At 31.9% G+C, this 27,085-nt stretch overlaps 2 protein-coding genes across 2 annotated transcripts; one reads left to right on the top strand and one right to left on the bottom strand.

Moving 5' to 3' along the window:
- Positions 1-1,486: 1,486 nt before the first annotated feature.
- LOC148600952 (glycosyltransferase 8 domain-containing protein 1-like) lies at positions 1,487-16,802 on the bottom strand. The gene is made up of 9 exons (XM_088555199.1): positions 16,655-16,802; positions 16,001-16,102; positions 15,393-15,585; positions 14,583-14,700; positions 14,076-14,163; positions 12,758-12,858; positions 11,574-11,740; positions 10,870-10,982; positions 1,487-7,442 (listed from the first exon to the last, which is right to left on the bottom strand). Exons 1-9 carry the CDS (start codon positions 16,677-16,679, stop codon positions 7,273-7,275), a joined length of 1,077 nt encoding a protein of 358 aa, XP_088411325.1. The 5' UTR covers positions 16,680-16,802; the 3' UTR covers positions 1,487-7,272.
- LOC148600953 (28S rRNA (cytosine-C(5))-methyltransferase-like) lies at positions 16,803-27,085 on the top strand. Its single transcript, XM_088555198.1, has 8 exons — positions 16,803-16,962; positions 19,303-19,488; positions 20,997-21,096; positions 21,891-22,008; positions 23,065-23,206; positions 23,959-24,074; positions 25,168-25,346; positions 26,051-27,085. The coding sequence occupies exons 1-8, from the start codon at positions 16,870-16,872 to the stop codon at positions 27,067-27,069; spliced, it is 1,953 nt and encodes a 650-aa protein (XP_088411324.1). The 5' UTR covers positions 16,803-16,869; the 3' UTR covers positions 27,070-27,085.

A 27,085-nucleotide genomic window follows, 5' to 3' on the forward strand; every position in this document is an offset into this window, starting at 1 on the left:
GCATGCTCACGTACAGGAGAATAAAAAGTTTATTAAACTAGGTAATTGAAATCATCGAAGGACATGTAGAATTGACTATGTTAAAACATTGTCGACGCATCCGTGGTTCGAATGTTTTAACAAAGTACATAAACATGGTTCTGTAACTAAGTAATATTCAAAACTTTTGAAATGATTTCCTCAGTTTCTTGGCATTATGTGACCTTCGTGACGGACTTCACGCGCTTCCTGTGCCAGTGCGCATGGACAGCAGCAGACAGTTATTATACAATCATCACTTTTGGTACCATCAATTCTTAGATGTTTTCTGATGAGATAACGAACTTTAGCAAATGCATAAATATTTACACATGGAATAAGTATAACGATCCCGCACAGAAAACAGTTCTTACCGACGCGATTGGCGGTTTTTCCAAATAAATAGCATGGACAGAAAAGCACTTGTGCACATATCCTAGCATCTTCACAGCAGGAATACTGCTCGTAAGTCCATTCGACCATTCTTCCTCAATTGATTTAAAAGTTGAATATAAAATATAAAGTAAGTGCTTGCTATTGTAAGTGTTTTATTAGGTTGAATGCGTGCGCATTGTTTCGTTTACTAGACTTATCGTTTAATTTTAAAAAAAATAAAGAATTTAAATTAGTGAATATCTGAACAAAAACGGTTCAATAAGAACAGTATACGATTCTTACATCTTTAAGCTGAGTAAAAAATATTGTTTCTAAATAAACAGTGTCGGTTCCACCCTTTTGTTGGAAAATATTGTTAATTTCGTACAAAGTTTGGACAAGAATGTCTTGAGCAAATAATCCCGCTTTTTTCTTGACCCCCCCTCTCTTTTCAAAATTTCTGGATCTGTTCCTGCTACAAGTATTTGCGTGTCAAAATCAGTTTATTACTTTATAACAAGACAGCTCGGTTGTAAAAGACGCGTTTAGCATACATGTACGTCCATGTTACTCCGATTCCATGCCAATCTCTCCTAAATTCCTCGCGTTTAATAAAAACATTTCAATTACATGTACCGGTCCGATAATGTACAAGTATTGGCGTGGTTGATCACTCGCAACCAGAGGAACGTACTTTGTCTTCATTTTAATCATGTGTAACGTTTGCTGTAGTCGTTTTTCTCATCTTCATTTTTATACCGTGTATTTGCAATTGTTAGATTCTGTTGTTTATATTGTTTACGTAGTTCGTCTGTGTATTTCAAGCTATGTGTCTGAATTAATTGTTCTTCCATTTTGACGCTTCGGTATTCTTTTTGCCGATATTCACCATTTATTGCCATTTTCCACTTCATAGACGTCATTAATATAATTATTTGAGATAGTATTACAAATTAGGAAAATGCGGTAGTTGTCTTATAAGTTTTATTTTTAGGGACTACGTTCTTTCACTAACCAGGAAGTTTAATTTTCAACTATGCAAAGGGTTTTACACAGATAAAAACTTGAACATAAAAAAAAGTATAACAAACAATTTACTTCGACTTTTAATTTTATTTTTTTAAATAATGACGTTACAATTGTCTTTGGCACAGGGTTATTCGTACAAACTTATCAGAATCACTAGACTGAAGACTAGAATATTACAGTGTCTGTAACAAATGCTACAAGGACTTTACAAATGTACAAAATCTACAGTCAACAATTAGATTTCTACTTTTATTTGCTTAAAAATATGTTCTTGCGATGCTGTCATTGAAAACTAAAAAAAAAAACTCTTTAATTTATGCGATTTAAGAAACACTTAGCAACTAAGACGTTTTATAAGTTACATAATGCGAGTTTTTATTAATGAAATTTCAAGTCAGTGACATTCTTCGCAATTATACTAAAACCTCTTATTAGTTTCTTAATAATGAGATTTTACGCCATTTCTAAGAACAGAGTCTGATCCAGTGGGAAAATTTCTGGGGGTTAGACCTCCTCTTAATACTCTCTGGACAGGACACACCCAACACTTACAAATCCTTTTACAACTACACGGGATGTCCAATAGGAGAGCTTAAGACAATCTTTAGAATATGAAAAGAAAGAAGAGCGTGAACATGGAGACAAATACGTAAGGAACTGACAAATTAAATGAGACAACTGTCATAAATATAATGGTGTTTTCCAGATGTACATCACTGCATGACAAAGGCTGTATGAAAAAAATTTTCTAGCATGGCCTTATAATTCCAAAGTCTGGCTAGAACACGAAAGTTGTGAATTTCTATCTCTAAATATACATCTTAATAACCTCTTTAGAAATGGTTATGCAATCTTAAAGTGCTGAGCTCTTTTCTAAAGGTTCAATGCGAAGTCACGCACCTACAAAGCAATCCTTTGAATCGTACTTATTTAATCTAACTTCTATAAGAATTTAAGATTTAAAGCTCGTCCAAAATGTTACCTATTTATATGTATAGCTATTAAAACAATACGTCTTAACTGACATCTTATAAAGTTACTATGAAAACAAGAAATATATACTACTACGAAAACTTCTATTATAGATAATCTACCCCTACAACGTAAGAGGTTGCAATTCCGGCACCAAGTCAGAAAATAGCTTGCTAGATAACCTCTTGCACTGCTGGAATATAGATAATCATGACGTTTGCTTGGGAAAATTTATGTTGAAGCTAGGAGGGGTCTAAGCGAAATGAAAACTAGCTTCCCAAATCGACATACTTATTTTGACTAGGAATTTTGTGAACAAAGGGAGCATCCATGTTTTGGGCGAGCGCTTGTGATAGGAGTGATTTTATCCTCAGAAAACTCGGGATGACTCCCGTCTACTACAGTATCTACTTTATCACATCACGATAAAGTAGATGGCGACGGATTAACCACTGGATTACCGAGGATTAAAGGGACTCATGGTGAAACAAATCCAGGATAAGTTTTAAATCATATTATAAAAAAAAAAAAAAACTAGTATGGAAAGAGTCGGGACTGAAACAAAACGCACACAAAAATTAAAGAATAAAATGTTTGATCGTTTTAGAAAAGAACAAATGACTATCACTTACTTGTAACATACAGCACCATTTTTTAAAACAAAAGCATGTGTGAATAAACAGCAGCACAAAGGATAATACATCATTCTATACAAGTTATTGACAATAATTATATACAATACAAATCATCATTCACATTAAAGTTGTACAGTGAAACCTGTCTAAACCAAACTCCGAATAAACCTGAAAACTGTCTAAACCAACCCCTTAATAAACCTGAAACAAGTCTAAAACAACCCCTTAATAAACCTGAAACAGGTCTAAACCAACCCCTTAATAAACCTGAAACAAGTCTAAACCAACCCCTTAATAAACCTGAAACAGGTTTAAACCAACCCCTTAATAAACCTGAAATCTGTCTGAACCAACCCCTTAATAAACCTGAAACCTGTCTGAATCAACCCCTTAATAAACCTGAAACCTGTCTGAACAAACCCCTTAAAAAACCTGAAACAGGTCTAAACCAAACTCTGAATAAGCCTGAAACCTGTCTGAACCAACCCCTTAAAAACCTGAAACGGGTCTAAACCAAACTCTGAATAAACCTGAAACCTGTCTCAACCAACCCCTGAATACACTTGAAAACTGTCCAAACTGAACACTGAATAAACCTGAAACCTGTCTAAACCAAACTCTGAATAAACATGTAACCTGTCTTTACTATAAATCAGTCGATGATACCATTGAACCTGTGTAAACTGAACACATCCAACTCAACATTTCTCAAAGTCAAAAACTGATTCCTGTATACTAGAATTGTCCACAATATAAAACCGGCCGAGGTGCCAATTTTTCATCTAGCAGAAAAAACAATCATTTTTTTTACACATTACTCAGGTGCTTATTCATAAGAAGTGGACCCTACATACAACCCCCACCCCCTTCCCAAAAAAAATTAGGAAAAATATAACTTATTAATTTTTCATAAATTTTAAAATTCTACCTGCAAGTTTTCTGGTTTTCATCCCTCCAAACACAACCTGAAATCTTGGATCTGCCCCTGTTACCAAACACACTTTTCCAATAAAAAGGAGGGGTTTATAGTTTTTAAACATGCCCAATCGTATATTATCCATGTAAATTAAATACTCATACATACAATTTTTTAAAGTCCATTTGACACTATATTTTACAGATAAAATATCACCAAATCATATATACAAGGGTAAAAAAGGTTGACACAATTCAGCTGCATGTATACCATTATAATTTAATTTGATTTGTACCAAGCCAATGAATGATTAGTTCTCTTTAAGCAAGAGTATAACCAGGCTTGGTTTTGTAATCATTCACATCTATTTGTCCACACTCCACAATTCAAACGATCCCAAACAAAATCACATTTAGATTATGAATCAGTTATCTGTATTTGGACTGGAATCTATTAAAAATCTAATTATAAGGAATGTTTCAAATTTTTGAACAGGTTATACACGTTAAATGAAATAATCTGTTCTGAAATAAGAAATATTTCTGAAATATAGGAAGTGGACTCCCATGGATTCAGATAAAATCATCAAGAAGGTGTTTATCTATATTTTTGAGAAAATATTATGAATGAGAGAATGTGCTTCCTGAATATGCTTGTAAAGCTAGAGAACCAAGCATTTATTTTAGTTAGTCTATCTTACATATACTCAGGGGTGGATCCAGACACTTTGAAAAGGAAGGGTGCCAGCAGGGATTCCTCAGAAAAAGGGGGTGCAAGGACATTATTTAACATTTTTTGCAAAAAAAGTCCATGCACCCCTCCTTGATCCCCCTTTATATGCTGAAACACCAGAACCTTAAATTATATAACTTTGATCAAAAGCATATCAATTGCACCTTAATGCCCTAATACATACATACATACAATTACACTTTACAAGTTTAATGACTGGTTACATAGTTGGTGACAACCCTTCGATAACAGCTATGGATTGAATAACAATTACAATGTATTGATTTGACTATTCAGGAATCATGACATATGGGAATTTACAGTCATTTATAAAGCAAATTTTCAAAAGAATTAGGTGGAGGGTAACAGAGGCTGATCAATTATTCAGATTTAGAGGTGACAATAGAATTAAAACCTAAGTGAAACAAGGCAAGACAACTTTTAGGGGTCAAATATGTGAAAAATCAAGATTTTGTTAAAAAAAAATAATTGATTTCCAAATATTAGGGTACTCTGTGTTCAGCCCTTATTGCTTCAAATCTGTGACTGGGGGGAAAAAAAGCTAAAACCGTGAACATGATGAAATATAAATTAGTAATCCCAGTCTCAATAATATACTCTTCATGCAGCAGTTTAATATGATTGTTTATTTAAAATTGATACACTTCTAAATTTGGATTGTATAAAATACAAATGTACTTAATACAGCAAGCTTCTGGCAGGGAATGAATTTGTTAAAAAGAAAAAAAAAAATTGATAATTGCCCTTAAATCTTTCATGGTCTAAAATGAGTTTGATTACATACCCTTACATCCTTAGGACTCTGATTTGGACCAACATGAAAGGAGTCAAAAATAGAAAATTGAAATAAATTGTCGGATTCAACATGATGAAATCAAACAAAGTTAAGAAGGTAGCCCTAGAGTAAGGGACATAACTCCTGAAATCAGTGACATGTTTGTATCATATTCAATTTTACCAAAGCCTACCAAGCTTTCATTTAGAACATATTGAAATCATTCCAAGTTACTTTGATGCTTACATGAGATTGATGTAAAATGCTGAATACAAACGTTCCAATGATTTGTAAGAGTTGATCACTTACCCTAGGTTTACCTCCTTAAATTTTGTATCCAAATTTTGACTTATTTGAAAAATGAGCAAAAAAAATTCAAAAAAACAACAAACAAAAATCTTATATAATATTGTCAGTACATTCTGCATATCAAAGGACCACAAGAATTTAACTAAATTCAATATGGTCAAGAAAGTATATATTTTTAAATACAATATAGTTCCAAATTGTATAAACTGCTTCAATGTTCTAGGTCCTTTTTTGCACCTAATTCCTAAAATCTGGTAAGCAGATCCAAAGATATTCAAAAATAGGGTTCCAGAAAAAAAAAGGGGGGGTCCAGGCTATTATTTGCTTATTTTGCTCCAACTAGTCACAAAATTAACAAAACCTTTCCAACAAAAGGGGAATTCAAAACCCCAAAACTCCTTGATATGCTACTGAAGGTCATAACTCACACAATTTAAGTATAATTGTCCTTAAATAAATAAAAAACTCAAACTCTGTCTTTCATCTCAGCATTCAGTTTAAATAGGTTTCACAGTAACAAATATTTACAATACAACAATAAAGCACAAATTAGCTTTTACATGTACAATACTCATTGCATAAAGTCAATAAACAATATAGCCTCAATGTCAATAGATGAAAGAACCATAGCCCTAGATAGGGGGAATAAGATGACAGCAAGTTATATATATCAGAATAAAATTAGAAAAATATAAGGCCATTCAAAGTTAAATCCTTAGCTCTCAGACCTTTTTTTATTAAAATGAAATGTGGGGGAACATGTTTGTAACTTTTAATTATCCTAAGAAAGTAATTAGGATCATTTTTACATTGTTTATAGCCAGAGAATTATAGAGGGTAGCGTTTGTTTATATTTTTTATATACAGGGATAAAAACGAATAATGTAGTATCCTCAAAACAAGCATGGGAGGGCCAGGGAACTAAGAATTTTTTTGCTGGCCTTAGCTTAAAGAAAAGATAATGTTCCAATAGAGGTTACTTCCTGGTACCACAAACACATTAAGATCTATCTGAGTAAAAAACCTATCTATACCTCAGTAAGGCAAAACATATCAATGTCATGGTCTGTAGACTTGATCAAAAATAAAAATTTCTAGTAATCTGCAGATGATGCATAATTGAATTTCATGCATTCAGTTTATATTCTTTATACTGATATAGATTAAATTAAATTCATCAGTTTTTGGCATCTGTAACTCATCAAGGTTGACTCACATACCAAAAATCAGCTCAATAGCTGCAAGCGTTTAGAGAAAAAGTGTGGAAAACTTCAATTTTTTTCCGGATAGATAGAGTGTAAATCTTAAATCCCCTTCTGCTAAAGCTGGTAGGGGACTAATAAATAGAAGACCAAGTTTGATATTTAATATCAGTTACAGTGGGGACCAAACAAAAAATGAATGTTGAATGAAATTGTTACATATTTTACATTATGATTGATGTTAGTTACAATGAGGGTGGAAGGGGAGGTAATTCAAATATTGCACGATTAATATTTTCTGACAGGCACAAATTTTCCTGTAGGATCTTCAATATAATACTTGTACCATACATCTTTGTGTTGTGAGGCCCTGCCCCATGGTTTAAATCGTCCATTCCAGTGTAGTAACTTGGCCATTCCAACAAACTGTTTGGTATAACTTGTTCCAGATGTCCAACCTATAAAAAAATATTTTTCAAGGAATATATTTGGACAGGAACCCTATTACCCTGTTTAGGTACCAACCATTTAGGGGTTTGTGATTTAAAAAAAATATATATTTCAATTTACAGTCATAATTATTGTTTTACTCAGTTGAGGGGAGAAAAAAGACTTAATATTACCCTAATTATTCAACAATGTAGATTACAAAACAACATTTCACTCTGGCTGTTGCTGAAAAATTATTCTCCCTCAACAAAACATCCCACCCACCCCCTTCTAAGAAGAAAATGGTCTGTGTCTTAACAATGCGAGAACAGTAAATGTATCATTTAAGTATGTAACATTCATTGATTACTGTTATAAGCAAACTTCAGATCAATCACATTACAGTTTAATGACTAATGTGGCGGAGCAACAGGTGTGCTCTCAACAGACTGATTTATTGCATATGTGTCATGTGAGCATAATTAAAGTATATAAAACCACAAAGCTATTTTCAACTGCAACAAAACATTTATAAGTGGGTATTATTTTTTGCAGTTTGTTTAGCTTTTCACTCTTGGATTTAGCCAGATCATATAACTTTGCAGTGGAAACTAAAAAGTAACATTTTGTAGATTGTTTGAGCTTGGGCTTTGATGCAACCATGAAAAAAAAAAAAAAAAACAAGTACCCCCCACTCCTCCCAAACAATAATTCTTCCACGGGTTACACATGAAAATATGTCTTATATAAATTTGGAAAGTGGGTATAATTAATATGACTAAGCACTACTAATGTCGTCATGAATAATGGGCCATTTGGATTAGCAATATTTGGGGGCTATGTTGCAATCATCTTGTATGTCAGTCTGTTACACTTTTCTGTAACAGATTTCTCAGCTTTTGCAAGAGGGAATGCTTAAACATTTGGTACAATGCTTTGATAACTCATGTTCTGTGTCTTCCCTTCTAAAAGAAGTGTGACGTCGATAAACAGAATGTTGCCAATTTTGCACATCTCAACAGAACCTCACATCTTGCAGTATCAGGTTTATTATGATATTTTCTGTCTGAACATCACTACTGCCATTATTCTATATGTACATGCATCTACCACACCTTAGTATCTGACAGGCTCATTGTAATATTTTCTGTCTGAACATCAAACTGCCATTACTCTATATGTACATGTATCTACCATACCTTAGTATCTGACAGGCTCATTGTAATATTTTCTGTCTGAACATCAAACTGCCATTATTCTATATGTACATGTATCTACCATACCTTAGTATCTGACAGGCTCATTGTAATATTTTATGTCTGAACAGCACTACTGCCATTATTCTATATGTACATGTATCTACCATACCTTAGTATCTGACTGGCTCATTGTAATATTTTCTGTCTGAACATCAAACTGCCATTATTTTATATGTATATGTATCTACCATACCTTAGTATCTCACTGGCTCATTGTAATATTTTCTGTCTGACCATCAAACTGCCATTATTCTATATGTACATGTATCTACCATACCTTAGTATCTGACAGGCTCATTGTAATATTTTCTGTCTGAACATCAATAATGCCATTATTCTATATGTACATGTATCTACCATACCTTAGCATTTGACTGGCTCATTGTAATATTTTCTGTCTGAACATCAAACTGCCATTATTCTATATGTACATGCATCTACCACACCTTAGTATCTGACTGGCTCATTGTAATATTTTCTGTCTGAACATCAAACTGCCATTATTCTATATGTACATGTATCTACCATACCTTAGTATCTGACTGGCTCATTGTAATATTTTCTGTCTGAACATCAAACTGCCATTATTCTATATGTACATGTATCTACCATACCTTAGTATCTGACAGGCTCATTGTAATATTTTCTGTCTGAACATCAATAATGTCATTATTCTATATGTACATGTATCTATCATACCTTAGCATTTGACAGGCTCATTGTAATATTTTCTGTCTGAACATCAAACTGCCATTATTCTATATGTACGTGTATCTACCATACCTTAGTATCTGACTAGCTCATTGTAATATTTTCTGTCTGAACATTAAACTGCCATTATTCTATAAGTACATGTATCTACCATACCTTAGTATCTGACTGGTTCATTGTAATATTTTCTGTCTGAACATCAAACTGCCATTATTCTATATGTACATGTATCTATCATACCTTAGTATCTGACTGGCTCATTGTAATATTTTCTGTCTGAACATCAAACTGCCATTATTCTATATGTACATGTATCTACCATACCTTAGTATCTGACAGGCTCATTGTAATATTTTCTGTCTGAACATCAAACTGCCATTATTTTATATGTATATGTATCTACCATACCTTAGTATCTGACTGGCTCATTGTAACATTTTCTGTCTGAAAATCAAACTGCCATTATTCTATATGTACATGTATCTACCATACCTTAGTATCTGACAGGCTCATTGTAATATTTTCTGTCTGAACATCAATAATGTCATTATTCTATATGTACATGTATCTACCATACCTTAGTATCTGACAGGCTCATTGTAATATTTTCTGTCTGAACATCAAACTGCCATTCTTCTATATGTACGTGTATCTACCATACCTTAGTATCTGACTGGCTCATTGTAATATTTTCTGTCTGAACATCAAACTGCCATTATTCTATATGTACGTGTATCTACCATACCTTAGTATCTGACAGGCTCATTGTAATATTTTCTGTCTGAACATCAAACTGCCATTATTCTATATGTACGTGTATCTACCATACCTTAGTATCTGACAGGCTCATTGTAATATTTTCTGTCTGAACATTAAACTGCCATTATTCTATAAGTACATGTATCTACCATACCTTAGTATCTGACTGGTTCATTGTAATATTTTCTGTCTGAACATCAAACTGCCATTATTCTATATGTACATGTATCTATCATACCTTAGTATCTGACTGGCTCATTGTAATATTTTCTGTCTGAACATCAAACTGCCATTATTCTATATGTACATGTATCTAACCATACCTTAGTATCTGACAGGCTCATTGTAATATTTTCTGTCTGAACATCAATAATGTCATTATTCTATATGTACATGTATCTACCATACCTTAGTATCTGACAGGCTCATTGTAATATTTTCTGTCTGAACATCAATAATGTCATTATTCTATATGTACATGTATCTACCATACCTTAGTATCTGACAGGCTCATTGTAATATTTTATGTCTGAACATCACTACTGCCATTATTATATATGTACATGCATCTACCATACCTTAGTATCTGACAGGCTCATTGTAATATTTTCTGTCTGAACATCACTACTGCCATTATTCTACATGTATCTACCATACCTTAGTATCTGACTGGCTCAATGTAATATTTTCTGTCTGAACATCACTACTGCTATTTTTCTATATCTACCTAAGTATCTGATATGCCATCCTGGATCTATGTTGGTGTATTTCTTGTAGAACACAATCATCATTGGAGGTTGGGACCCTCCACCAGCCCTCTCATTACCATAGATTTCTTCTCTAAAAACAGAAGGGGGACATATAAGACCTTAGCTTACCCTTAAAATTACTATAAAGTTATATTCATTTGTTGGTATAACTGGTATAACTTCTATGGTTTGTAAAAACTTAGTTGTTCTCCCTTGACTGCACCAGAGCATACAAGCTTTCAATGTTAATTTTTATTTTATAGTGAATTTGTGTTATGATTAATGATTGACTGATGACTAAACTTTTCACACTAGTAATAATTCTCCCAAATTTTGATCCAAAACATGGATGTAGTGTGTACTAGTGACATGGCAAACTGAAAAAATAAAATATACTCCTGGACTTTCCTATGCATACAACTAAACAACAATTTTCAGTTACAGCCCATACACAAATCTGTCATGCAAAATCATTAAGTTGACCTTGAAGTCAAAGTTCAAGGTAAAAGGTCACCAACTATGGTATGTGCCTTGAACTATCTTCCCTCTTGCCAAATATCTAAAGCCTACACCAAAAGACAACAAAGTAACAGCCTGGACACGATTTGTTACAGACAGACAGACAGACTGATTACTATAGGACATCATCCATTTTTTATGGCGGGCCTTATTAAAGACTTACTTAGTATTTAATTTTAACCAATGCTCTAGCTTCTTTGTTATATTATACTTCCTCCACAGATCCAAGTCAGCTATAAATACACCAGTGTTAAAGGCACACTCTAATGGATCAATTTTCATTTCTCTGATATGTTTACTTTTAAAGTCTATATAATCAGCATAATTATTCTGAAATACAAGATGTAAAAAAGGTAACCATGTAAAAATAAAAGAAAACCAATCTGCCCATCACAGATATTCATGTATTTAACTTTTTAATGAAAGGGGCCATAACTTCAAAACCCACAATAGTAAATGCAAGAATACATATAAATTCAGAAATTATAATTCATGTAAAATTTTAAACTTTTATCATTATTGTGCAACTTTGGTTTGGGTTGTTAAAAACAAGTATTGCCAGTGATATGTATTTATCTAAGATGCTGCTGAGTTTTTTCAAGAGCTTTTAATGAATATATTAATTGTTTGTGGTATCAGTAAGTTCTGAATGCTTCATAGTTAAAGGAATGATATCAATGCATCTTTGTCAATTCTGAAAGCAAAAATTGAAATCAACATATAATTTTATACTTAGAGTACCAGCAGCTTAGGACAAAATTTCAACTACTGGTATACATTACAGAAGCAATAGTGGAATTTTATTGAAAAATGAAAAAAAAATAAAAATGATCAGATAAGGAAACTGTTCCGACTTTCCTGGCAGCTAAAAAGCACAAAGAATCAGCTCACAAAATTTTAATTTTTTCATGAGTAGACCTGAATTCTATATCAGAGGTGAACTGATGTCCCCTTTATGCTCCAAAATTTAAGTTGATAATATAAAAAAAAAACTTATAATCACTTGAATGCACCAATCCCCCCTTTTTGAATTTCTAGATTTGCCACTAGATTATAGGGTTAATTAATCTGCAAGAGGACTTAAAAACCCATCGAAAAATAGGCTGAACGATATTACAAAAAAACTGACCTTGGAGAGTTCTGGGCAATATTATGAAGAAAAAAAATTAAGAAAATGTTGGTACAGCCCTTGCAGTCTTCCAAATTGACCACCAGCCTGACAGCCATGGCTGGTAGAAATGCTGGTGAGATTGCAGAACATGTCAATGATTACTATATAAGGCTTGTTGTCAAGATATTTATACAGCAAAGACAGCTATTGACATCTAAATAAAGATTGCTAAGTACCTTCATTAATGTAAGTCTTCTGGATGCACTACTACATTCACTAGAGAATGCTACAGCATGGTGATTGGACAGCTTCATATGATACAGATCCTTTATATCACCTGCCAAATATATATATGTTCATAATATAATATAATATGAATTTGTAACAAGGTTTCTGATTGGTCGGTTCTCTTAGAACAAACAAAGTTACTATGTATAACTTGCTTTCAATAACAGTGATAGGTGCACATTCCACAATTCAAATAATCCTGAACAAAGCCATGTTTTGATATCAAACAAATTTGTAATATTTGGATATGAATACATGTACATGTATCCATTAGAAATTAAATCATAAGGAAACCTATGAATCATTTCCTCAATGAAAAAAACAATGCTTTCTAGGATTTCATTTTCTCATCAATAAAATTGTAATGATTAAGTTACTAAAAGTCTGTGTAATAGTTTGGAATTAATTTTGTATATAAAAATTGTAATTCTTGATAAATATGAAATTAGTATCTTAATTCTAGATAACTTCTCAACTCATGACTGCTGGATAATACAGTTTACAAATAAATGTAATAGTTTTCAGTAACATTTAGTAGTGAAATTAGCTAAACCAAACCCTGAATAATCCATAAACCTTTTAATGTTTTAAAACTTTAATCTACCTTACATCTAACTAAACTGAACAAATATCATAAAGTCCAAAAAAGGTTTAGTTTAGACATGTGTAGATTTCACTCTGGGTTTCATTGTTATTGAAATATTGGTGATAAATTGAAGAAAAAGAAGTGAAAGCATTTCACTATGGTGGGTAATTATCACAGGCGTGTAATTTTGTCGTTTGCTCTATGAATCTGGGTATTAAATTTTTGCAGTCTTTATTTATCCCACCCAAATTTATGTTTTACGGTAGATGTCTGTGAAATACATTTTTTTGTATCTCGAATTGAATTTGGTGAGCTTTCAATATCTGTGATTCCCAGAACCATGCAAAAATTTCCCAGCATAGGATGAAATATCATAAAATGATCATATCAAGTCACTTTTCAGGTTATCCCTCATTAGCCCTTGGTAATCTATTCTGCCCTAAGGCTTTGCTAATAAAGCTTGGAATAAGAAAAATGGTATGAAATTGAAATAATATGTAAATGGTTAAGTAATACCCAACCCTTTTTGGACTGTAGAATTTGTTCAGATTACTGACAGGTCTTGGATTGCCCAGGTTAAAAAAAGTTTTAACTGGTATACAGGGACTTCAAAGATTGTCTACTGAAGACAGGTATTTTTTGGTTTATTCATAATTTTTTTTCAATATCAAATGACAAACCTTGAACAATACTGTCATCATCAATGTATAGAATTCTTCCTTTAATATCTGGGAACAACTTTGGAAGATAAAATCTGGCATAGTTCAACTGGAAAAAATATCAGATATCAACATAAATTAACATTGTCATGAAAATGTCATTAATCTTTGGTTTTATAATTATCAAAGTACAACATTACCAGTACAAATAGGTCATTTTAAGCACTTGAAACAAAAGTAATATTTCAAAGTAAAGCTTTTCATTTTACTACATGTACATGTAACTAACATAAATCTGTTTTGGAAAAATTTAAAAAAAATTGTACCTTACATAAAATGCCATGCCTTCTGTCATCAGTGACTGATCCAGAAATACAAGGAATAGATAGGGTCAAGCTAACAGTCCTAAAGAGGTGGAGGCACTCCAGTGATATAATTAACTAAACGGCTTGTGCATGAGGTGGGGGGGGGGGGGTGGGGAGCTTACAACTACCAAAATTCAAAATTCTCCTCTCACAAGTTACTTACTGGTTTGGCTAGATCCTGTCTTCCACTCCAAACTTTAATTTTACCCTCAACCCAGCTCTCTGGAAAAACTTTTATTTGGTAACTTATGTCCTTCAACTTTGTTGTCTCTATCCATATCCTGTGGTACACAAAAAAAAATGTGTTTGTGAAATATTCAACTTTTGCTTCAATTATGAAATGAATTTCTTATTAAATGAAGTTATTGAATATGAGTAATGATTAGTATAGTTCTATCATTTGTCATTATTTTAAACATGCCCCCAAAAAACGAGAATACAATAAATTGCAAAAAACACTGACTAGATAGCTATGGTCATCCTTTTTTGAACTGAATACTGTGTTATAACAGAAAATTATATATATAGTGAAATTATTTACGTGTAGAAAAAACACTGAAAATTTCAGTGATATTGTTTTCTTTAAATTAACTCCGAAATAAGGTTGTTTCCCCTAACAAGAGTTTCCCAGCTTTTCCAAAAATAGCTAAAAACTATCCCAAATAATATACTGTAAATTATTTCCCAATTATTACTAAATTCAGCACTTAAACTAATATTATTAGTTTAAGTGCTGAATATATTGTGTTTCTGCTTTAAATTACACTACATAATTATTTATAACATGTTTTTCTTGATATCCTCAATAAGATAAATGATTTTAACTACAAAATCAAGGTTTTGTATCGTTTTTTCAAATTTCCAAAATTAAAAAAAATGACACAATAAGATGACAACAGGATAGTTTTGAAAAAAAGGCAATGATATCACTGAAAAATTGCATAACTCATACTTATTTCTGTAATATGAATACCTTAAATGGTCTTTACTTGGAGCATCAACTACAAGGTGGAAGAAGACATTGTGTTTTGTGTTGCTATGGATACTGTTGATAAGAGCAATCATTCCACCAAGGGTATTTCTATCTGAGGTGATACACACATGGATAGCATCTTTATGCAGACTAATGTTACTCTTAAAAGCATCAGCTTCAAGCCTATAAATACCTGGGAAAAAAGATGTAAGTACAATATACATGTATATTGTAATTGCATTTATTTCTCAAATTAGTGTTGTATTGAGGCTAGAACATTTTTTCTGTGTGTTTTGTCAGTACAAACAAACTGGTTGTATATTCAATTCTCTGAAAGAAAGTAAGTAAGCAATTGTGATGTATTTTATCAACATGTATTGTGGAACTATAGGAAATCCAAACAACAAAGCTCAGTATCATTTGGACATGATTTAGAGTGATTAGTGGTTGTGTCAAAATATCAATAAAATTAACATCATACCGATCCATAATTGATGGAAATGTTGCAATTATTTCACTTTGAAGGCCTTAATTGAATTTTTCAATATTGTAAGACATTAGTAATGAGGACAAGAACATGTACATGTACATGGGCATTGTTTGCTTACCTTTATCTATTACACTTTTCTTAGTGATAGAATTTGGTAGAAGCTCTGGAAACCATATCACCACCATAAATCCTAACCATACTAAAGTTGTAAGCAAAATTACTGAAAAAGAACCAATATGAATCATAACATGCATACCTTCACATTATGTTTACAGGAGCAAATACTCAGTATAAAAATAATAGATATAAATGAAAAGTATCAATATCCATAATATCCAAATAAAAAAGAGGAGGATTTCAGCATCAGTGGAAATTCAGACCCACAGCATGATACATCATATAAAGTTGCATAAAGTTTTTACTAATTAATATGCAACCTTAATGATGAAAGTTTTCAAAAAATCGGTGTTATAGGGAGCCAAATTCATTTTACCTGAGGGTCTTTCAGAATGAGGTACAACACAAGTACTGTGGTAAGCTGGACTAGCACTAGCACATGCAAGGCTTATGTTTCTTATGTCCCTTTTGGTGGTCCACAAAATGCATACATAAAGGCCATAAGAATAGTGTTGTTCCATAGCTATACTTGCTCAGAAAATCATGACATTTGCTGATTTTTGAAAATCTTAAGCTTATTTACTTTTTTTTCCATCAATGACAATGTCATTACAAAATTATAATAACAAAAATCATTTCATGCTAAATATCTAACCTTTCTTTGTTGAACAAAGTCCCATGCTTTCAGTTTACTCATTAACTACATCAGTCGCTTATTTAACCCATCGAATGAAAACAGATATCTTTGACACGTAAACAGATGCTGGAGGCTGACATTAACGGTACCCGGATTTCTTCGTACCTAGGAAAGAAAAAGTCCAAGGGTTTCGACAGGAAAAGATAACTCTGGTTTCACTACACATGTAGAAGATGAATTTGTACATAGAGGGTGCAAAAGTCCTAAATGCTGTAAAGCTCAAGAAGTCTTCCGTAAAAACACTAGTTTATTCTTCAGAATATGACGTAATTATTTTTTTTGGTACTTGTTCCAATACTTGGGCTTTATTAAAGCCTTTAGTTAAAAATGTAACAGTAACAGACTAAATAAACATTGACTTTCCTCGATATTTTCCATGACTCAAGATGCTGCTAACCTATAACCTGAGAGGATGCCAGTCATTGATTTGTCGGTTTCTACAACAGTGGGCTGACAGTTAAGCTCTCATCTATTTCTCATATGTTAGTGTTGTGTACAAACTATTGTTCTGTACATTGTATTATCACACATATTGATGTCTGTTTCTTTATATGTTTAATTTGCTTGAAATGAGCGATGTTCATTTTGTTTGTGAAATGAAATAAATAAATATAATGTGAATCAGTCTAAATAATAATGTCATCTTGGGAGGCTAAATTTTTATTTGCTTGTTCGTCTTTCTTTTACATAAGCATCATATACATGTGAAAAAATTCCTAAGTGAAAGTCATGATGATCTGGACATAACATAAATACTGTCAGATTATTTAAAGTTCTTCCAACAAGAGTAAAAAGCTCAGGAAGGCAGTGAATACAAAAGTAACAAAATCTATGGTAACAGAATGATCTCTGTCACAAAATAAAGCTAAAATAAAAATAATAATCCAAATAAATATGATCCACACAGGAACTCTCTTTGTAAACAGCAGTTTCTTTTTTTTGTCCAAAATATAGTCTATAGTTTACTTCAATAACAAAATCAATATCATTCATTTCAAGCATATTTAACATAAAAAGAAACATAAAGACATCAAGATGTGTGATAATCAAAACAATAACTTGTACTAAAGACCAACCAGTGAAGAGATAAATTCTATAACATTGACTACTACTTTCTGCCAAGAAGAGTGCCAACTGACTCAGAATTGAATACGTTTAAAGTTATCATTTATGTAGAATTTCTTAAATGATAAAAGTATGGTTTAAGCTCACTAATCTTAGAACTAAATTGAATGCCTTCATTAGACATGAGTCATATAAATATGTTATCTGTCATTATCAAATGAAGCCAGATGAAAGGTATCTGGTATAAATTTTACCCATGAATAATTTCCTTTCATTGTTAAAACATGGGCAAGTGAAAAAGAAATGCTGTTCACCCTCAAGCAAGTCAAATGAGCAAATTGGACAGATTCTCTCTGAACTTATATATAATGTTATTTTTTGGCATATTATGTTCATGATAATCCAACCATGTTACTAAAAAAACCTGCCTTCTAAAAGTATGCAATTGTTTGAAGAGTTGAAGACAATATAGTTGCACAATACAACATGCTTAACAATTTGTTATAGAAATATTAGGTATCTTTTGTACACAACCAGATACATTCAAACCTTGTTAAGTTGAAGGGACCAGACAAAAATGTATTTCCTAGAATTGAGTCGTCCAAGTTTTATTGTTTGTGCATATATGTGAACATTTTGTACTTCACTTTATTAGGGTACTTCCTGGTGTCTTGCCTATCTTTTCGAAAGATAATTTTCATGTGTTGTATATTGAATGAGTTCTAAATTCTGAGGCACATCACATGTTTTAGGGGAAATTGATATTTATTTTCCCTACATCGAAAATGCCGTAACGTGTTGCTTTCAATAATTCAAAAACTGTCAAACCATGTGCGCTAATTACAACGATAAAATTTACATGTAAGATTAACTAGGGAAATGAAGGTAGTTGAAAAAATTCTCTGTTTGGCGTGTAATTAGATTAAACAAAATTTACCACAATCTTTTTTTTTTATTATCTAAATATCCAATTGTATTGTTGATGTAAATTCTGAAGTGTGACTATTCAAATTCATTTCTTTTTACTACACAAGCTATTTTGTATCTATCAAATACACAAATCAAGATATAAAGCAATCAGAATTCTAATAATAAGTTCACTTCAAGACACCAGAGTAAATTAATCACGAAGGCCTCTGTAAGGGATTGATTGAAAACCTCAAGTAATTCAAAATTTTGATTCATCCCAGTTTGAGTTATTAGAGGTAGCATTGTTTCAGAGTAAGGAGATTTTTGCCGGGACTGTTAGTTCGAGTTATCTGAGATTTCGACTATTCCTAGTTCAACACATCAAGGTTCAACTGTATAGGATTATTATCAGAGATAAAAATTAGCAGTTGCCCAGTAGCCCATGGCTACTAGATTTTGTACTGTTATACCCACACTTTTGGGTAAAATTTAGTAGAACATATAGACAGTAAAAAACAAAAATATGGTCTGAACTATCAGCTTGTTTTTCCTGATTTTTACCCTTGATTATAGGTCAGGAATGAAGTGAGTATATTTATTAATTTTCTGACACATTTATGTATTTTTTTCAGAACAAGAAGCAGTTACTGGCACTGGTTTGTGAAACACTGAAGTATAGTAGTTATCTGTCCAGCATTGTCCAAAACCTGCGACTCCTGAAGGTTGAACATTTATTAAAGAATGACAGCTGTTTGGCAGAAGCTTTACTTTTTGACTTCATCATTGGAAAAGGTCTAGTCAGAGCTGGGAGGCTAAAGGTAGGTAGACCTCCCAACCAGTGATTCCATAGAGTCTTTACATTTTTTTCGATGACATTTTTGATTATAGCTTAGACCAAATAATTCATTGGGATGTAAGGGACCACTCAAATAGACTGGCATACATGTACTGGTATATCTCAGACACTCACTTGAAATATTAGGGGACAATGGAAGTGTGATTTTTCCCCCTGCTAATCTCCAAGCCTCAAGAGTATGCCTAAATGTCCTTTGGAACATCAAAATAATCCATGAAACACGCACTTGGTTTGCATTGAAAATAATTGTTTTAAGTATATATTTTATTTATTCATCTTTTTATTAAGCATTCCAAAGATTTTAAAGTCTCAAATTCACTTCACTCAGAGTAATTTGTGTAACTGATATTCTTGAATGACATCCAAGTATCGGTTTGAATTTAGTGATGTCTGTCCAGTACTACTTTTTTGTTTTACTTGGGTCAAAGTTCATTAGATATATTAGGCCAAATATTGAGGATTCTGGACCTTGGACCAACACTAATTTGAATCCTTGTCTAGTCCATATAATTTTCTGGTAAACTGAATGAAAATATTCAATTCACTTGTTTCATGTATACTTTTGTTTTGTATCAGAGTTCCTCATATCACAACATACTATTTGACAGTACAGGGATTTGCTCCAACAATAAAATATGCAGCCAGACTAATATATATTCATGATAAAGGGTGATCATAGATTTTGGGGTGCTTTACTTAACTAATTTTTTTATCCAAATCAAATCAAACATATTACTGCACTACCATTAACCTAAATTTTTAATTCACCACTTTTCACAGTGGAGTCACTATATCCCTCCACTGTGTCTCCACCAGTTTAAAAACTGAGGTAAAAAAATGCTTCATTCCAATACTTATTATTTATTTTTATGCATATGACTCAACTGCTTTTTAATTTTATAAATCATTAAATGTATTTTGCCATGTAAACAGAGGAATTAACTATTTCGAAATGGAGACTCCATTGTGTTGAGTAGAGACACTGTGACTCCACTTACAAAGTCTCCACTGTGAAGAGTGGAGAAATTAAAATTAAAGTTGACAGTAGTGTATTTACATCTTTGGGTTTCTCAGGGTTTTACCACACTAGAACTATAAGCCATTAAGTGTTTATAGTTTTCTCATACATTACATTTTAAGCCACAGAAAAACCAAGGATTGAATTTCAGAATTTTTTCCACTAGCTAAATTTAGCAAGTAGAGAAAATTTACATTTGCTAAATTTATGTTGTTGGGGTTATTTCTGGACTTCACATATTTTACATATAGATTTCCATTGGCAAATTTTAGCGAGTAGAAATAATTTTTACTAGCCAAATTTAATTTCAACCTGCATTTAGCAAGTATTTCCACTTAAAATCAATCACTGAAAAACCATAGTAAAGTCTAAAGAAAGAACTCTTCTTACTGTTTTGGTCTCAGGGAAAAAAATATTTTAATTTTTGTTACATTGTGAAATTATTTTTACAGCAAACAATGACCAGACACAAAGCCAAGGTAAATGCAGAATATAAGAAGTTATGTGATGAAGCTGGTGTAAGCAGTCTTAAGGAGATAATAGAAGATCAAGGTATTATAGCTAGTTAATAGAAAATAACCCACATGAAATTTAACCCCAAAAAGGTTGTTCCTGAAATTTTGTGTCTTTTTCTAGTTTTCAGAAAACAATTACTCACTCATACCCATTTTTACATCATATTTTAATACTATGAAAACATTGTGTTTCTTTTGTTTGAACATACATTCAATGACATTGTAGTTTCTTCAATTACAATAATAATTTCTGCAAAATTCACCTATTGCTTTTACAAACATGTAAGAAAATGTTCAATTTTAAAGAACTTTACGACAACTTTTCATTCAAAATATTTATATAATATATTCTTCTTAGATTATTTGCTTTTAAGTAGCGTTCCAGCTAAGAATCATGCAAAATGTGATACATGGTTGGGAAGCCTACATATTTTTATTTTTGATATTTTGTTTAAAATGCTTCAGTAAACAGAAATTAACATTTGGTTTTTCATATAACCTGTGCTCATAGGAGATAAAAATTGTATAGAATGCACCGTAGAATTCAAAATTAAGGGAGATAACTCTGTAATTGACACTAAAATACAATAGAATCTATTGAATTTTCAATGTTGATTATCTCTTAAGAGCAGGTAGATTTGAATGAATAATTACATATTTCATAATATAGACCCATAAAACAACTTAATCACAAAAATAAAAATATGTAGCATTTTTTTGGGGTGTATCACATTTTTCAGATTTTGCATGATTCTTATAAAGACAGCTACTTAAAAACATAGATACCGATAGATTTAATTGTGATTCTATAGAATATAATTTTCTTTGCAGAAACCAACCTACCACGTTATGTTAGAGTCAACTTGATCAAGACCACAGTAGAAGCCGTTATTCAAACTCTAGAACCTGAATGGGAATATGTTTTATCGCCTGCTACTCACATGAAAAGGTGAGGGATTTACTGCCAAGATGTTGACAGATTCAGGGGTCCCAGGACCTTCTGTTTCTTATCAAGGTCCTTTGAAATTTCTTTCCCAGTACCAGTAGACCTTTTAATTGACATTTTACAGTTGACATTTAATTCCCTATGTAGACAATGGATTTGAAGTTCATTGGTCGATTTCGCACAAAATTGTAAGTGTAAAATAAGTCATAAGTTTTGACGTCAAAATACTTTGATCTATTATGGCATCAAAAGGACTTCAGAACCTTCCACTCTTGAAGGTAAACTTGAACTCTTGAGATTTTTGGACCCTGGAGTTAGTAGTTTAAAAAAAAAAATACAGACAGATGATAAAAGAACTAAGTATTTTGAAAAGATATTGCTGTCAGTTTATAGTTGTATACATATTTTTAAAAAGCAGTTAACTATTTTAGCTGCAAAAGTAAACAAAATTTGGGGAATGAAACCCAGGGCTGACAATTTAGTCATACCACTGGTTGATATTATATAGTGTTTGTAATATTATGATTTGTATTGTCTTTCATTTTCTGTAGTTAGATAATATTTTTAAGATATTTCTAAAACCACTTAACCAAATCTTTGCCAACTTTTATCAGAGTGTTTTGGACCATAAAATAGACATTAACTTTTATTACTTAGCATATTAATATACCTACATGATTTAAAATTATTCTTTTAAATATGATATGACTTAAAAGTACAGTAATTTTAGTTTGAGGCAATTGTAACCTTTAAAAAGACAAGGTTGAATATACTGATATTAAAAAATAAATAATATGCCTTTTTCAGCTTCTCATCAACTTTACTAAAACTTTTGCTTTTGTTAAAAGTATTAAATCAAGTAATGATCCTTATCCAGTTTTACCCGGTGTATTACTGAAATGTGGCTCTCAGTGCTTCTAAGGTCAAAGGTTAAATTCATATTGATTATTGTTTTGAGGACTTCAAAATAAAGTGCTGTTTATAGTTGTGGTAATTTATAATTATATTCTTCAAATTAATTATTATTTTCTTTTCAACTCATGTATCAACTGATTTCAGATTTAGAAAAGTAGTTCGAAGTCTAGAAAAGCATCAGTTTACCAGAGACCTTCACCTACCAGATGTTTTAGTATTTCCTACTGGTACAGATTTCCATGATAATGAATTATTCCTGAAAGGGAAGATAATTCTGCAGGATAAGGTATAATTAAAAAAAAAAGTTCAATCAATACATTTGAACATTTGTTATTTTGTGGCAGAATCATCAGATTTTAGTTTACCTAAAAAGTATAAGTACACATTTGTTGAATTTTTATGAGGGGAACAGTAAATTTATTATCCCCATGTACCCGCTAATAGTGGATGCTATGCCAGATAGTATTTGGTATTATTGTTACACTTGATTTACTATAGAAAATTGTGAAGTAAACTGGTAAAAACAAACAGTGATGAGAGATCTAGAAAACTAGTGATCTGTATTTTTTAATAAATTTTTTAAAAGAAATGAAAACTTGATTTTCATATGGGATTAACATAAAAGTGTATGAAAAGTTATGTGTAAGATTCAAGAATAAATTCACAAAAAATGTGTTTAAATATGGCTTTAGAAATGTTAGTAGTTAGTATTCCCATATCATACTAATATATGAAAAGGTTTACTTGTGTGATTATGTTCCCCCAATGAAATTGAAGAACGTATTGTTTTTAATGTTTATTCTTCTTCCTTCTAACCTCCATCTTGTCCGTGGAATTACTCAGAAAATAGATTTAAACTAAACTTGGCACAAAAACTGACCACCATATGTAAATGTGCAAAAGCATTTTGAATTTCAAACATGGCCATTTTCAAAATGGCTGTTGGGGGAACATCTGTTACTCTACTCAAAACAATGATATCTAGTAGATAATTGTTTGCAATGATTACATATGTGACTTAATACTGTTATTTTATAGGCTAGCTGTTTTCCTGCTCATGTCCTAAATCCAACAGAGGGAGCTACTGTAATTGACTGTTGTGCTGCCCCTGGCAACAAAACCAGCCATCTTGCAAGTCTGATGAAAGATAATGGGTAAACTTTGATTGTTTTTTTCACATTTGGGACATTAAACACTAAACAGTGGGTTGGCATACATTTATCATGTGCCGAAGTATAGTTGTTTAGAAAAATGCAAAAAGATTGTTTGTAATATTTGCAGAAGCTCATTTGAGATTTGGTACATTAGTTTATCATGTAATACTCACAAAATGCATGTTATTTTTAGTGCCTTGCTTGATTCTTTGAAATCTGTAAGAATTTAAGATTACAAAATGAAACAAATGTATTGTATGTATGTATGTTATTCAATATTATCTGTTAAATATCCTGCAGTAACCAGTTTTTATACTTTACAGTTTTACTCTATAAACATAATGACAAATATCATTTACGTTAGTGACAAATGAGGCATGGAACTTCTCAGTTCTGTCATAACAGATAGAAAAGAGCTATTTATTAACCTATCAAAAAACCATTATACATATTTACATTAAGTTCAAATCCACTTGTAAGTTGAAATAAAATGATAAAGTACAGAAACTCTGCATAGAACATAACAAAAATCTTATAACAAAAATCTAAAAGTAAAGCAGAAGGGAGATAATTCTTAAAATTAGGCAAATGATTCAGTAGAATATGGAACATTTTTTCTTTAAAAAAAATCATGAATTTTCTGGTTTATTTAAAATTTTTAATCACTTATGCAGAATCTTCAGTAATTCATAAGTGTAGAAGAATTGTGTTTTTCTTTTTATGATTATCAGAATTTATCTAATTTAATTCACAGAGGTTCAAATTAGTGGTAGTACATGATCAAGGACCCTCAATTTCTCAACTAGAACCAATGACATTTTATAAACCTTGGTCCTGGACCTTCAACCCTTTCCACTTACACTTTATTGACCTTTAATTTTCTTCAAGTGGACCATTGATTTGAAACTTTGACCTTCCACTCTGGAAAGTAAATTTGATGCTTTGATTCACTAACATTTACAACAGGTACAATGTACATGCTTTGATTCACTAACATTTACAACAGGTACAATGTACATTGACACTTTGTTAGCTTACAGTTGGATCTTCAATAGCTGTATTTTATTTCTGATTTCTTGACGTTTTTTTTCAGACACATATTTGCCTTTGACAAAGATGGTAGGAGGTTGGCTACCCTTCAGAATCTTGTCAATATATCTGGTGTAATGTCTGTCACAACGCGTTGTCAAGACTTTCTGAGAGTAAACACAGAGGCTGACATGTACAAAGATGTAGAATATATTCTTGTGGATCCTTCATGTAGTGGTTCAGGTATGAGTTTAACCACCTTCTTGTCAAAGAAGTGGAAAAGATTGAAACTTCTTTTCACTAGTTTGAAAGAAGACTGGAAAATCTTAACTAGTTATTTTTAAATCCACATTGTTTTCAATTAACCCACAGCAAAAGAAAGAAAAAAAAGACAATTTTTTATACAACTGAAAACAAATTAATGGTATCATGCTGTTGCTGTTGTCGTAGATGTCCATTAAGTTCATTTATACACAATACCTTGTTATATTTTCAATGAATTTACATTTTTTAATTCTTCATTTTTGATTAAGTCCACTACCATAAGCTGCATACATTTGGATGTTTTCATTGGAAACAACAAATTATTAAATTTCAGTCTGTCAAAGTTACTATGATTAAATGTGTCCAGATTTTTCAGTAGATAGTTGACAAAGAAGTAGCAATAATGATAACATAAGGTAAACGTATCAAGCAAAGAAAAAACAAACAACTAGTTCTTTTCTTTTATCGTAATATCTTTGTCTGATTCATTGTCTTATTTGAATTTTGTCACATTCCTTTAATTGCGGTTCTGCATGCAGCTTTCTCAACTGGAAATATACAGCCATTTACAGAAAAAAGCTGATTCAGTGCATTTAATAGACTGAAAAAAAAGGTTTGTGTAATGGATAAAAATGGAACAATATTTAACTTTTACTGGAGTATTTTGTTTTGTCCATTTTCAGGAATAGTAAGCCGACTGAACAAGTTCACTGATGATGATGACTCAGCTGCTACTGACAGATTGGATAGTCTTTCCAGATTTCAGGCAGCCATTTTGGAGCATGCATTGAGATTCCCAAATGTTAAGAAAGTTGTATATTCTACCTGTTCGATTCATGTGCAAGAAAATGAAGAAGTTGTTGAGAATGTATTTCAAAAAGTTCAAGAAGAATTTGATTTTAGTAACATTATGCCTGATTGGTCTGAGAGAGGAGAAGCTGGTTATGAGCATGCTCAGTACTTCATGAGAATGGCACCAGAATCATCGTTGACTAATGGGTTTTTTGTTGCATGCTTTGTGAGAAAAAATGACATAGGTGATAAAACCATGGCAATGAATGGATCATGTGATCAAGAATTGCAGGAAGCAGAAACAGAAATTAGGGGAAATAACTGTAAGAAGAAATCCAAAAAGCACAAGAAATCAGAATTGGAGGACCCAGATGAAGAAGAAAATATACAAACCCATAAACATAAAAAGAAAAAGAAACATAAAGTTCAAGATGAAGATTCTAATGACGAGACATCAAAACATAAAGAAAATAGAAATGAAGATTTTGACAATAGCAAATGTCAAGACAAAAAGAAGAAAAAGAAACATAAGCATAAAGACAAACATGAAAATGATGAGATTGTAGACCTAGATTGCATACAAAATGGTCATAAAAAGCACAAGAAGAAGAACAAGATGAAGGAAAACAATGACAATTTAGAAGAATATGAGAGTGGTGTTAGTTCTGAGACACGTGGGCATCGAGAAAGTGGAGATTTGTCGCTTGATTGTAAAAAGCACAAAAAATCAAAACAGAAGAAGCACAAGCATTGTGAGGCAGATAGTGATGAAGAAAATGGAAATATGTCGGAACATTTAACAGAAAAAACTTCCAATAAAAAGAAACATAAGAGAAAGCACAAAGAGGGCAGTGAAACTGAGGAAATTGATGAACTGTGTTCTCCAAAGAAAAAAAAGGGAAAAAAATAATAAATGTGGAGAATTA

This window comes from Perna viridis, chromosome 12, assembly GCF_037379345.1.
Source record: "Perna viridis isolate PV_CMFRI_1.1 ecotype Kerala chromosome 12, ASM3737934v1, whole genome shotgun sequence".
NCBI classification, from domain to species: domain Eukaryota; kingdom Metazoa; phylum Mollusca; class Bivalvia; order Mytilida; family Mytilidae; genus Perna; species Perna viridis.

Bases quoted from the DNA above. Each gene is read 5' to 3' on its own strand.
- LOC148600952 (XM_088555199.1), bottom strand. From the start codon at position 16,679: ATGGGACTTTGTTCAACAAAGAAAG. The intron at 15,586-16,000 runs GTAAGCAAACAA...CTTTTTTCCCAG, and splicing joins GAAAAGTGTAATAGATAAAG to GTATTTATAGGCTTGAAGCT. The intron at 11,741-12,757 runs GTACTTAGCAAT...CTTGTATTTCAG, and splicing joins GAAGACTTACATTAATGAAG to AATAATTATGCTGATTATAT.
- LOC148600953 (XM_088555198.1), top strand. From the start codon at position 16,870: ATGAATTTGTACATAGAGGGTGCAAAAGTCCTAAATGCTGTAAAGCTC. The intron at 19,489-20,996 runs GTAGGTAGACCT...TTATTTTTACAG, and splicing joins TCAGAGCTGGGAGGCTAAAG to CAAACAATGACCAGACACAA. The intron at 21,097-21,890 runs GTATTATAGCTA...TTTTCTTTGCAG, and splicing joins GGAGATAATAGAAGATCAAG to AAACCAACCTACCACGTTAT.